We start from the raw sequence: 13388 nt of genomic DNA on the forward strand, positions 1-13388 counted from the left end.
TTAATTGAGCCAACTCTCCGCGTCTTTTGTCACAAATCTTAATAATTAATTAATAATAACAATAATAATAATAATAATCACTCCATGTTATCTCACATCAATGATACAACAGCAGTTGAAACCCAAATCACACACGCCAATTTTCAATTCAAACACAAACTCATCCTTTGACTTTGTAAAAGTCATGCAATTCAGATCTCTAATCACCGTATGATCAATTTCAATATCAATAATGGCCGTAACAGTACTGGTGATATTACTATTGAGTTTGATCAATGTCGGGTCGGGTCAGGAAGCTCCGTACAGGATCCACACATTGTTTTCAGTTGAATGCCAGAATTACTTTGACTGGCAGACGGTTGGGCTTGTTCATAGCTTCCGGAAAGCGGGTCAACCCGGGCCGATTACCCGGCTGCTGAGCTGTACGGATGAGGAGAAGAAGAAGTATAGAGGAATGAATTTGGCTCCCACTTTTGAAGTGCCTTCCATGAGTAGACACCCTAGAACTGGTGACTGGTAAGTTTAGTGTGTTTTTTTAATTTTATTTTTTATTTATTTATGAATTTATTGCAATTTTGTTCAAATATTTGTTTAAATATACTCAGTGTTGTAGAACTTGCTAGGTGCTAGGTGGCCGGTGGCGTTCTGACTAGCGATTAATCAGGATTAACAGGGATTAATTGGATTGGAATTTTTTACGTAATTTTTGAAATATACACATAAATTTTCAATTTTGACTAGTCTTATACATAAATTTTCAATTTTGGCTATAAAATAGCGATTAATTGGTGATTCGTTGGACTTGGAGGGGTACCAAGTAGTGATTAATTGGCACCTAGACACGATTTTTACAATCATGAATATACTTGCATGTGGTATTGTGATCATCGGGTTTTAATTGGATTGGAATTTTTTACGTAATTTTTGAAATATACACATAAATTTTCAATTTTGACTAGTCTTATACATAAATTTTCAATTTTGGCTATAAAATAGCGATTAATTGGTGATTCGTTGGACTTGGAGGGGTACCAAGTAGTGATTAATTGGCGCCTAGGCACGATTTTTACAATCATGAATATACTTGCATGTGGTATTGTGATCATCGGGTTTGAAAAATGAGATGAAGGTAGCTTTGTTAGTTTTATTGTTTATTTGGATTTGGGTGTTTTAGGTTTTTTTTAATTGTGTTTTGAAAGTGATTATATAACATATTAACATTGTATAGTAATGATCAGAAACTGCTTATCTGCAACTCGTAAACACAATAATCAAATAATCAGTTTCAATACACAATGCAAACAGCCCATTAAGAAAAGCATGGAAGAGTTATTAAAATCCTCGTTTGCGATTATGCATATAATATTATATATCTTGAATAGCACGTGAATTAACAAAATGTTAATAATGTTATAGGATTCAGTGTTCTTGCAGTAAGGTTTTAAAATATAAGTATCTGTTTATTTAATGCAGGTACCCTGCAATTAACAAACCTGCAGGGGTTGTCCACTGGCTCAAACATAGCAAAGATGCACAGAATGTTGATTGGGTTGTTATACTAGATGCAGATATGATTATCCGAGGCCCAATTTTACCATGGAAGATTGGTGCAGAGAAAGGCAGACCTGTTGCTGCATATTACGGGTTTAAAACGATTTCATTATCTTGATTTTTGTTTTTTAGTTGTTCTTAGCGGAAGTTTTTATGTTTACAATATTTTTTTTGTCGATTAGGTACTTGGTAGGATGCGATAACATCCTTGCCAAATTGCACACTAAAAGACCTGAACTATGTGATAAAGTCGGTGGGCTTTTAGCCATGCATATAGATGATCTTCGGGCCTTAGCACCAATGTGGCTTTCTAAAACAGAGAAAGTAAGAGAAGACACAGCCCATTGGGCCACAAATATAACCGGTGATATTTATGGCAAGGGGTGGATCAGTGAGATGTACGGGTACTCATTCGGTGCAGCAGAGGTAAGTTAATATAACTCATTATAAATATCAGCATTTTCTCTATTTATTATAAGTTCCTAGCTAATGCTAAGTTAAATTCTTTATTATCAGGTTGGACTACGACACAAAATTAATGATAACCTAATGATCTACCCGGGATATATTCCACGAGAGGGCGTTGAACCTATACTTATGCATTATGGATTACCATTTTCTGTTGGAAACTGGTCTTTTAGTAAATTAGAACACCATGAAGATGGTATTGTTTATGATTGTGGGCGGCTTTTTCCTGAACCACCTTATCCTCGTGAGGTAATAAATTGTGAACTTGATTTGTAACAAAATAGCTTAAAATTTTCCCACTTGACCTGTTAGCTAACTTGCCTGTTTTGCAACCTATAATGCAAATATATGTGCTTACTGTTAATAATATGTGGTGCAGTTGAGAGCAATGGAGCCTGATGAATACAAACTGAGGGGACTTTTGTTAAATTTAGAGTGTATAAATACACTAAATCAAGGTCTCTTGCTACAACATGCAGCTTTTGGATGCCCCAAGCCAAAATGGTCAAAATATTTGAGCTTCTTGAAAAGCAAAAACTTTAATGAGATGACTGGACCAAAAGGTTTGACACCTCAGAGTCTGCAAATAATGGAAATACACCATGAAGAACCCGTTGTTGACGAAACTGCAAAACCAGATACAAAGATCCACACGCTTTTCTCCACAGAATGTACCCCCTATTTTGATTGGCAAACAGTTGGTTTGATGCACAGTTTTAAGCTAAGTGGACAACCGGGAAATATTACAAGGCTTTTAAGTTGTACGGAAGAAGATTTAAAACAATATAAAGGTCATGACTTGGCTCCCACGCATTATGTCCCGTCTATGAGCAGGCATCCATTAACAGGCGATTGGTAAATATTAGTGCTTTAAACTTGTTCACATTGTTATTTTAGGACGTGTTGACAAAAAAGGACCCGTTATTTACAAGTTCCGTTGCAATCATGGAAATAAAAGACTTGTCTTTTTAAAACTAAAGTCGTCTTTTTCATTGAGTTTTAATCATGTGTGAATTAAGCGAAAGCCATAGAACTCTTTCGACATTTGTTACATTTGTTATATTTAATACCCAACATGTTTTAGAAAACAATAACTAGTTTAACCCGTTACCCAACCCGTCTAACACAACAATTTGCCACCTCTTTTGAGTAGACTGTAATCTGTTGTTTATGCATATATTTTTAGGTATCCGGCTATAAATAAACCTGCTGCAGTGCTTCATTGGCTTAATCACGTCCAAACTGATGCAGAATATATAGTAATTCTTGATGCTGATATGATAATGAGGGGACCGATTACACCATGGGAGTTCAAAGCAGCACGTGGCAAACCGGTTTCAACCCCCTATGAGTAAGACATCTTATATTTGTATCCGTTTCCCATACCTTTTTCTTTGTGCACGATACTTCAAATTTGACAATAGGATAGGATGATCATGATGGAACAAATATTGGATGATCTTTCAATTAAAATTCTGATTTTTAAAATTTAATTTTTGTTTAAAATATCTGCCAGCTACCTTATTGGATGTGATAATGAGTTGGCAAAACTCCATACTAGCCATCCTGAAGCATGTGACAAAGTTGGTGGTGTGATCGTAATGCACATTGATGATCTCAGAAAGTTTGCTATCTTATGGTTGCATAAAACAGAGGAAGTGAGAGCTGACACTGCTCATTATGGGAAAAATATAACCGGAGATATCTATGAATCTGGTTGGATTAGTGAAATGTATGGTTATTCTTTTGGTGCAGCAGAGGTAATTTTCTTCACTGATTATCAATTATAACAAGCAAATTCATCTACTTGTTCTTATCTTGTTGATGATTAATGAATGATTCCATGTGAATCCAATTCTCGTGCACTTATACATTTTGGCATTATAGCCCTTTAACTGACCCGTTAACATAAACGGGGCAAAATTTCCAGTTCTAATTTCTAACTTTTCTGAACTCTTTGTGCAGCTGAAGTTGCATCATGTTATAAGCCACGAGATATTAATATACCCCGGGTATCCTCCTCAACCTGGTGTTAACTATCGGGTTTTCCATTATGGGTTAGAGTTCAAGGTTGGTAACTGGAGCTTTGACAAAGCAAACTGGAGAACCATTGATGTGGTCAACAACTGCTGGGCCAAGTTTCCTGACCCGCCTGACCCGTCAGAAGCTGACCAAACAAGTGTAGATACTCTTCAACGCGACTTACTAAGCATAGAATGTGGAAAAATCCTGAATGAAGCTCTTATGTTGCATCATAAGAGGAAATGTGGTGACCTGAATTCCCTGGGCCCACCAGACCCTGAAGTGGTCAATGCAGATGACGAGAGCGTATCTAGGAAGTTTGACCAAGTTGATGAAATTTATGATGCGACAAGTAACACATCTTCATCTGTAGTGGATTTTACTGCAGAATCCAACCAAACATTTCTTGACTTTAGATTTTGGATGGTATTTTTATGGGGGTCTTCGGTTTTGGGTGTTGGGTTGGTGATGATGGCGATACTTAGAGGGCGTAAAGGTCAGAAGAAAAGAAGTAAAGGTTTGAAGAACAGAAGAAGATCATCACATTCAGGGTTTTCGGACGCGAATGAGCATGATAGGACCGCTCACAGTGCTGACGTGGCGTGAAACTTGTAGGAGAATGATTGATCTTTAGTTTTAGCATATACCCTTGAAGAAATCCTGAAATCTTGAAAAAATGTGTAATTTTGTTGTAATGTTTAGGTTACATCCGGTCTTAAGTCCGGAGAATGTAGATTTTGGTTGAAGTTATGATTATGAGAGGCAAAACACATAAGTAGAGTGAATGTTTTTTTTTTCAGTTATAATTTACATTTGATGTTATATGATTATCAAGTTATAAAACTCATGTATTCAAGTTCTATCTAGTGTTTGAATAATATGGTGAAACTGATTCTATGTATACAGTTTCAGTTATACTACACTACATCCAATCTCATTTTCATGATCCAAACATAAGTGTTCAAAACTGAAGATATTTATGTAAATATCAAAGAAAACAATGTGTCTTTATATAATCCAGTCTCAAACAGTAAAACAAATTGAACCAGCAAACAGAAAACCAAATATGTACAAACACCAACAACATTACATCTGAAACAAAACAATCATAATATTATTATTCATAAAGCTTCTTCTGAAACTCAAATACATAAACTATGTTTATCTCTCCTTCTTAAAGGAACATTAGCTTTCTTCTTTCTTTTCTTCTCAGCCTTCTCCAACTGCGCCACTCTCCTACTTAACGCGTTAATCATCCGCGTCTGCATCTCGTTCCTTTCAGATATCTCCGTCATCAATTTCATTATCTTCTCGTTATCATCCATCAAACTCCCCAAAATTTCTCTTTTTTCCTTCCCATTATTCTGCGTCTGCACATAATCATCTTTCGCCCCAAATTCACTCGAATTAACAGCCGGACCGGTTTCTATTGCTTCCACTTCACCAATTACACCCGCAGCCTCTACACGATCAACGTCTTCCACAGAATCAGAACCTTTTGTAACTTGATCCGACGTATCCGTACACACATTGTCAATATCATTATGATCATTACAAGCAACTGAATCCACCTTCTCCTGTAACGCAATTGCTTTCTTGGTAACAGCTTTCCTCAAATCCCTAACTCCTGAATCAACGCCGCGAATCGAATCGAGTTTAAAAAGCAATGCCATCAGTGTCTCGTTCACTCTCAACCGTTCCTTGGCATCTCCACGAATTAAATTAACAACTTCCATATTATTATTAATCCGTCGTTCGATTTCGGTAACCTCGTGTCTGATTGAACCGATCTTCTTCACACTCTTCCTCACCGCAAACCCTCTGAACAGTTTCTGGAACTTAATTGCAGCTGAATCCTTCAACATCGATATTGTCGTTGGTGGTTGATCGGATGAAACGAAGTGGACCGGTACGGAAATGACTTTCGGTGACGGTTTTTGTTGCGTTTGCTGAACCGGAACGGATCGTGATGGTTGTTGGGTCGAATAGCTTCTATAAAACGAAACGGATTGTTCATCATTGGTTAACCTTCACTCACAATGAAATGATTTAATGTTTTTACGGAATTTGATATATAAAAATTTGATGTTTTGAATTGATTTGGGGGGTTTGATGTTTTATGCAAGGATGGAGGGAAGGAAGAGTATGTTGTACAACATTCTAGATGCTTTTTGATAGTTTGGCAATCTGGACGGATGTAGAATCTTCTCTTAACCATGACGTACGGTATGCATGTTACATGAGAACAATCATAGGTATATTAGGTATATAATCAAGTAAATGGGTCAATGTTATGTCAATATAATCAAGTAATAGGTATATTAGGTATATAATCAAGTAAATGGGTCAATATAGAAAAAGTTATGTCGGGTACATTAGGTATATAATCAAGTAAATGGGTCAATGTTATTGGGTAATCAGGTATATTACAAATCATGAGCCAAACACGGCACTAGAAGAAAAGCATGAATCAAGCTTTCTTAAGTTAAAACGAGCTGAACTTGAGCCTTGTTAAGCTCGGGCTCGACTTATTTACACCCCTACTTGAGTCATCATTTATATGTTTTTGCCTTTGGAAAAAAAAACTTTAATTTCATATTTATTAGTAACATTAGCATGCCCATCTTTTCCGTAACAAATTATATAACCGTTCAAAAAATCCTCCCGGGTTCAATTACATAAGCACCTTACAAGCTTGAAAAAACATCTTTCCACCGTTAAGATTTATGGATACAAATATACCCTGTGTAAAATCAATGATACTTTCAATAATCAAAGGACTAAAGGATAAAATAGATGCTTCCTTGTTTTCATCGTTATTCTAGCAATGCCAGCGCTATCATTGAAGTTAGGCATAGCAAAGCAATCAAACCTATAATCGTATGTATACAACTCCCTTAACATGAATAGCTTTGATATGCTTAAAAGCTAGAGAATAGAATCACGTAGACTCAAAGACGTCATATTTTTATGTAATTTTGTGTTAACCTTATTTATACAATTACTAAACTCTTATACTGAAATAATATCCACATCAATATCTAAGCAATTAAACTTACAATGACATTAATTGTCTATTTTGTTTCTCAACACTTTGTTTCGTGTTAGCATATCATTTCATATTAACCATTTGAATAGCGACATTAAGTTACCAACCATTTGAATAATTGAATTTCATGTTTTTTTGTTTTCTATAAAATAAATGTGTCCACGAGTGAAATTGCTTCCGGTTTGTTTTGATTTTTTTTAATGCTCTCATAACCAAAAATATCAAATGTAAATATAAGTAAAAATACTTTTTATCAAAATTTCTGGCTAGATGCCTTTATATATCGAAACACTTCGATAATAGGGTGGAGGGGGTACTCCTAACCCGACCCACTTTGAACTCACCACATTCCAATTACATTGATCATTTAACTTGAACCCAATTCAATCCACAACCCTACTAGAAGTAGGAGGGGTTGCTGTTACTTGAGCCCAATTTAACGCATCTCATTTTCTTTCTTTATCAGATTCTGTAACTTGCCAACCAACCCAATAAAGCGAAAAAAAACAAAAACAAAAATTTGGGCCGAAGACGGAATTTTTTTTATGCCTTAAGTAAAAAGAGTTTTTTGTCAGGTTTAAACAATTCAATTTTTATATAGGTTTACTTGGTTATAATTGAGTTGTGTAAAAAACTTTTGTATAAAAATATGATTAAACATGCCTTAAATGAGAGTACAGCCTATAACTTTTGGCCTATAACTTTTGGGTTAGGAGTAATACCCTTCGACACTAGACAAAGATAGTTGTTATGTAATTTAGTATAAACACTAAATATACATATTGTTTTAATAAAAATACATATAATTAAAAAAAAATAATCGGGCCTAGCAGAGTGTCGGACATGTTACCGTCAACTACCCAGTCACATCTTATGGCCGGCCGTGTGCAAACCCACAAAGTTACGACCTCAACCCACCCCACATGCTGGCGGGTAGAAGGGGCCCCCCTCCCCAATTATATATATATAAATAAATAAATAATAAAAATTCACCCCCTCCGTCCTCTAAGAAACAAACCGAGCATTGTGTTCTTTTAGTGATAGAAGTAAGAAAAAACTCTTGTTTTAACCCACTCCTGGATTCAGTTGTATTACCTCAAATTTCTATTTATACAGTCCTCGTTTTTAATTACTTGGCGATGTATTAAACCAGTTATATAGTTAAGTGTAGTTAGCATACTTTAAAATTCAAAACTCAACAGATATTCATGTAACTTGAAAAAAGGAATGCATTTTATTCATCCACAAAAACAACATACAAGAAACCAAATACACAAGATCAGATACAAAACAATCACATTATTCAAATGCAGAAACTCTCTTTATCCCTCATCCTCCTCCTAGAAGGAACACGCGCTCTCTTCTTTCTTAGTTTCTCAGCCTTCTCCAGCTGCTCCACTCTCCTGCTCAAATCGTTAATTATCCGCGTCTGCATCTCATTCCTCTCAGATATCTGTTTCATCAGTCTCATCATCTGCTCATTATCATCCATCAAACTCCCCAAAATCTCTCTATTCTCCTTCCCATAACTCTGCTTGTGCACATCATCAAATTCACTCGAATTCACACCCGCAGCCTCTACACGATCAACGGCTTCCAAATGATTAACAATCTCATCAACAGAATTAGTAGCTTTTGTGATGACTTGATCTGATGTACTTGTAGACACATTGTCAATATCAGGTGAATGTGAATCTAGGGTTTGGTGATCAGGCTTAGCAATTGCAATTGAGTCCACCTTCTCCTGTAACGCAATTGCTTTCTTGGTAACAGCTTTCCTCAAATCCCTAACTCCGGAATCAACACCGCGAATGGAGTCCAGTTTAAAAAGCAGTGCCATCAGTGTTTCATTCACTCTCAACCGTTCCCTGGCATCTCCACGAATTAAATTAACAACTTCGATATTATTAATCCGTCTTTCGATTTCGGTAACCTCGTGTCTGATTGAATCGATCTTCTTCACGCTCTTCCTCACCGCAAATCCTCTAAACACTTTCTGGATCTTAATCGCAGCTGAATCCTTCAACATCGATATTGTCGTTGGTGGCTGATCGGATGAAACGAAGTGGACCGGTACGGAAATGACTTTCGGTGACGGTTTTTGTTGCGTTTGCTGAACTGGAACGGATCGGGAAGAGTGTGACGGTTGTTGGGACGAATAGTTTCTGAAAAATGGACCGTTCATCATCGTTTACCTTGAAATGATAGATTTGTAATTGTAAATAAATTTTCGATGTTATGAATTGATTTGGGGGTTTGATGTTTATTTATACGAGAAGTTAGTTATGCAAGGAAGGAAGAGTATGTATGTTCTACAATATTCTGGATCTTGTTTTGAATCTTCGCAGCGGCCATTTTATCTGGACGGGTGTAGAATCTTCCATATATTAGTTGTATTCTAGTGACCCGCTGGATGTAGTGACCCGCTGGATGACGCATGTTATATTTATTTTTAAGTTTTAACCAAGGACATACATCAATGTTTTTATTTCGGTTTTGAACAACGTTCTATTAGTTTGTTCTGGATATGATACGAATTTCATCACCCCATATGTAAAATAGCCGGTATAGATCTTACCATTATATTAAAAAAAACTGCAATACATGGCATTTTCTAAAGTGTTCACGTATGATGACACATAAGTTATTCTCAATATTAAACTTTATTTAAATTTATTAAATTAATTTGCTGTATTTATCATTATTTTTAAAATTTCTAAATTAAATTTTCATTAACTCTCGATTAATGTGATTTCTAGAAATAAAAAAACATAGTTTTTTCCCAAACTAGTGTTGATGGAAAAACTATTTACCATTTTAGTGTTCCCTAAAAACTATTTGTCAAAGTAATGTTTTCCATTTATTTTCCATTGACCTCTTACTTTTACATTAACAAGCATGCAATTTTTTGTATTAAGTTAATTAATTATCAATTTTCTTTTATTTTCAGTATTGTCTTTTTATATTTTTTTCACTCATCTTTTTTCTAACTAATTTAGTTATGAATCTTTTTTATTTAGTTTTTTTTTTCTCTTTTATTCATTCTTTTCAGATAGTCATTTTACAAATTTGGTTTCTTTTATTTTTCGTTTTTTTGTCACTCAACTTTTTTTGTTTTTTTTTACTTGGTTATGACTTTTTATCCGATCAATCAATATCGTTATTTCAAAAAAAAAATATTTTTGAATTTATCCGGTATCTTAACGGATCTAACAAATTCTACTGAATTTGTGTCACAGTCTCCATAGTGTTTGGGTTCTATCAACGTCTGGGTTTTACCGTATTTTTATAACATATTTAAAACAAAAAATAAGTAAACCTCGGCATTGGTAAAATACAAGAGTTGACATTAATTCGGTTAGTATATGTTAGCTTCGTTATGGTATCGGAACTAAACCAAAAACTAAATTATCAAATTGAAAAAAATACAAAACAACAAAAATTGGTAAAACCCGAGCGTTGGTAAAACCCAAGTGTTGCGGTGACTATTCGACGCAATTTTGGTTGATATAATTTGTTAGGATCGTTACGGTACCATAACAAAACCCAAAAAATAAGTTCGTAAAATGAACTTGTTTAAAAAACAACAAAAATCGATAAAACCCATACGTTGGTAAAACCAAACATTGTTGCGATGTTCAACGTGAACTTAGTCGGTTACAGTTATACTCGTTACGGTACTAGAACTATACTAAAACCCACATTCGTAAAATAAATATATTAAAAAAACTATGAAAAAAATTAATAATAAAAGAATTGAAACCAAAATATTCATATCTGCGTTGGTAAAAAAAGATTGATTGAGAAAAAAAAATAATAAAGAGTATATTTGATTAATCGAATAAAAATATATAAAGCATACGATACAAATCTATGAACTAAATAGGAAAAACTAAAAAGACTAACGTGTTAATTTAAAAGTAAAACATGAAAACCAAATAAATAAAAAACACTAGTTTAGTAAATACTTTTTAAGCAACACTAAAATAGTAAATAGTTTTTCCATCAACACTAGTTTGGGAAAAAACTCTAAAAAAACATTTAATTTTTATTTATTTATTACGTCCTTTAAACTAATTTTTTAAATACTTTATTTCAAAATATTTTTATTATAAAGATCGTTTTGATGTGCGTTAAACAACTAACATATACATAAACTATTAAAAGTCTATTTTTGAGCGTGTGTACATCTAAATACCTAGAATTTGCCTTATGTGAAAATTTAGTTAAACTTGGCTTGACTCTTGATTTATTTTACCATATTAAAACTAAAGTTATCATTTCATACCAAAGAATAATTAATATGGGATAACCACATATGTTATGTACAATAAGATTTTTGAAGGTTTATGAATATTTTTTGTATTTTTTTTTCATATTTATATATAACATAATATTTAATTTGATATATGAAGATATACATTCATAAAGGGATACAGGGAATTACTCTATAGAATATTAATTAAGTTTTGAAACTGTTTCAATCAGCTTTCTCGTAACATGTTTTGTTCAAATCAGGTCATTAAAGTTTTATTTTGTGCTCTAATCATATGTATTTGATCTAAATAGCATGTTATATAGGTTTTTTTATTTCTAAATAATTTGACATTGCAAAATATTTTTTTAAAAACTGAGAAAAATAATTTATAAATTGCGAAAAATTGCAAAAAAAATAAAATCTGGATAAAAAGCTGAAAAATTGCAATTTGTTTTTTTTTAGTTTTTTCAAATTTTTTTCCTCAATTTTTAATTTTGTCAATTTTAAAAAAAATATTTTGCAATGTCAAACTACTTAAAAATAACAAATAACCTACATAACCTGCTATCCATGTAACATATATAGAATTAGAACACAAAGAAACTTTAGTGAACTGATTAAACCAAATATTTTATAAGTGACCTAATTGGAACAGTTTTAAAATTTGGTTACTATTCTACAGAGTAATCATCATTCATAAATTATACCACGTATATAAACATCTTTTTATTGATGTTATATTTTTTATTCAGTATGTGTATTGCACGAGTTACTAATCTAGTTATCCATTATGATAATTGAGCAACCTAAAAGAATATGTAAAAGATAAACACTCCTTTTCTTAACACACTATGGGCATGTTTGGCTAAGCTTTTTATTTTTGCCTTTTGCTTTTTGGAGGGGCGAAATGTCCAAAATACCCTTCCAAAAATTTTGGAAGGGTATTTTGGACATTTCGCCCCTCCAAAAAGCAAAAGGCAAAAATAAAAAGCTTAGCCAAACATGCCCTATAAGTCAAAATGTATGATTTATTAATTTCACCACTCACACAAAAAAAACAATCTTAAACAACTTATTATTTTTCAAAAAGTTAATAAACTTAAATCGACAAAAATAAGCAATCCCAAACACCCCAAAAAACAGGGGAAACATTTTTATTTTTTTGATATTGATAATTGAACTTTTAATTTTATGAAATATGTAAATAAACATGTTTAAATATTTCTTGTTGAAATAATTTTTAAATCTAAGACCTTTTTTTTCTTATAACCTTAAAACATAAATATTTTCCCAAATTGTCTTGCCCTATCTCCTGCCCAGGGGCGGACCCACATAGTGTGGATCGGGGTCCCGGGACACCAATGTTTTTTAAAAATTTATTAGAAGCGGTATATTAAATTTTTTAAGGACCCCATAAGATTTAATACTTGGAACCCATACTATTAATGTTGATGTGGTCTGGTGGAAAGTCCCTTGTTTTATCTTTGAAAGGTCATGGGTTCAAGTCTTACAAGGCTCAGTTTTTGGTTTTTTGTGTTAATTTTTAGTGTTAATCAATCATTTGATTGCTAATGTTGCAATGATAACTTTGGAAACATTCAAACACCTCTAAAATACATATCATTGTTTTCAACTTTATGCATGGTTTTCTTTAGAAACATTCAAACACTTTAAAATATCAGTTTTATTTTTCACTAGTTTAAGTTAATGGTTTTCAACACATGCTTATGAAAGGGTGGATCTAGGTTCTATCTCAAAAATGTTTAAGAAAGGGAAAACAAAGTGTTTATGTGTCAACCCGACCCATTTTGACCCATTCAGGTAGTGATGATTGAAAAGAAAGTTTTATTATGATATTGTTTTTTATTATGTTCTTCGCCTCGACCCGACCTGAACAACGACCGACCCGAAAAATTTGAACACCGAAAATATGGGACCTCATTGGCAAAAAATCCTGGGTCCGCCACTGCTCCTGCCATTTTCTTATGTAGACTTTTAGTCGTTAATTGTCATGAATTATGAACTAAAAACCGAACCTCG

The 13388-nt window shown here is 33.5% G+C and overlaps 2 protein-coding genes across 2 annotated transcripts; one reads left to right on the top strand and one right to left on the bottom strand.

The window, feature by feature from the left end:
* The first annotated feature begins 31 nt into the window (after window positions 1-31).
* Window positions 32-4717, top strand: LOC143615148 (peptidyl serine alpha-galactosyltransferase-like). Its single transcript, XM_077088358.1, has 8 exons — window positions 32-516; window positions 1474-1644; window positions 1734-1977; window positions 2068-2268; window positions 2399-2874; window positions 3206-3370; window positions 3536-3779; window positions 3985-4717. The coding sequence occupies exons 1-8, from the start codon at window positions 233-235 to the stop codon at window positions 4645-4647; spliced, it is 2448 nt and encodes an 815-aa protein (XP_076944473.1). The 5' UTR covers window positions 32-232; the 3' UTR covers window positions 4648-4717.
* Window positions 4718-5182: 465 nt separating this feature from the next.
* Window positions 5183-9282, bottom strand: LOC143615153 (uncharacterized). The gene is made up of 2 exons (XM_077088360.1): window positions 8675-9282; window positions 5183-5518 (listed from the first exon to the last, which is right to left on the bottom strand). Exons 1-2 carry the CDS (start codon window positions 9276-9278, stop codon window positions 5184-5186), a joined length of 939 nt encoding a protein of 312 aa, XP_076944475.1. The 5' UTR covers window positions 9279-9282; the 3' UTR covers window position 5183.
* Window positions 9283-13388: the final 4106 nt, after the last annotated feature.

Source organism: Bidens hawaiensis, unplaced genomic scaffold, assembly GCF_021521415.1.
Source record: "Bidens hawaiensis isolate Kalapana, Puna unplaced genomic scaffold, B.hawaiensis_p1.1 tig00041920_1, whole genome shotgun sequence".
Lineage (NCBI taxonomy): Eukaryota > Viridiplantae > Streptophyta > Magnoliopsida > Asterales > Asteraceae > Bidens > Bidens hawaiensis.

Excerpts from the sequence above, each read along its gene's own strand:
- LOC143615153 (XM_077088360.1), bottom strand. The coding sequence starts at position 9,278 with ATGATGAACGGTCCATTTTTCAGAAACTATTCGTCCCAACAACCGTCA. Across the intron at positions 5,519-8,674 it reads TCATTTGGAAGCCGTTGATC|ACGTTGATCGTGTAGAGGCT; the intron begins GTGTAGAGGCTG and ends ATTCTGTGGAAG.
- LOC143615148 (XM_077088358.1), top strand. The coding sequence starts at position 233 with ATGGCCGTAACAGTACTGGTGATATTACTATTGAGTTTGATCAATGTC. Across the intron at positions 3,371-3,535 it reads CCGGTTTCAACCCCCTATGA|CTACCTTATTGGATGTGATA; the intron begins GTAAGACATCTT and ends AATATCTGCCAG. Across the intron at positions 3,780-3,984 it reads ATTCTTTTGGTGCAGCAGAG|CTGAAGTTGCATCATGTTAT; the intron begins GTAATTTTCTTC and ends CTCTTTGTGCAG.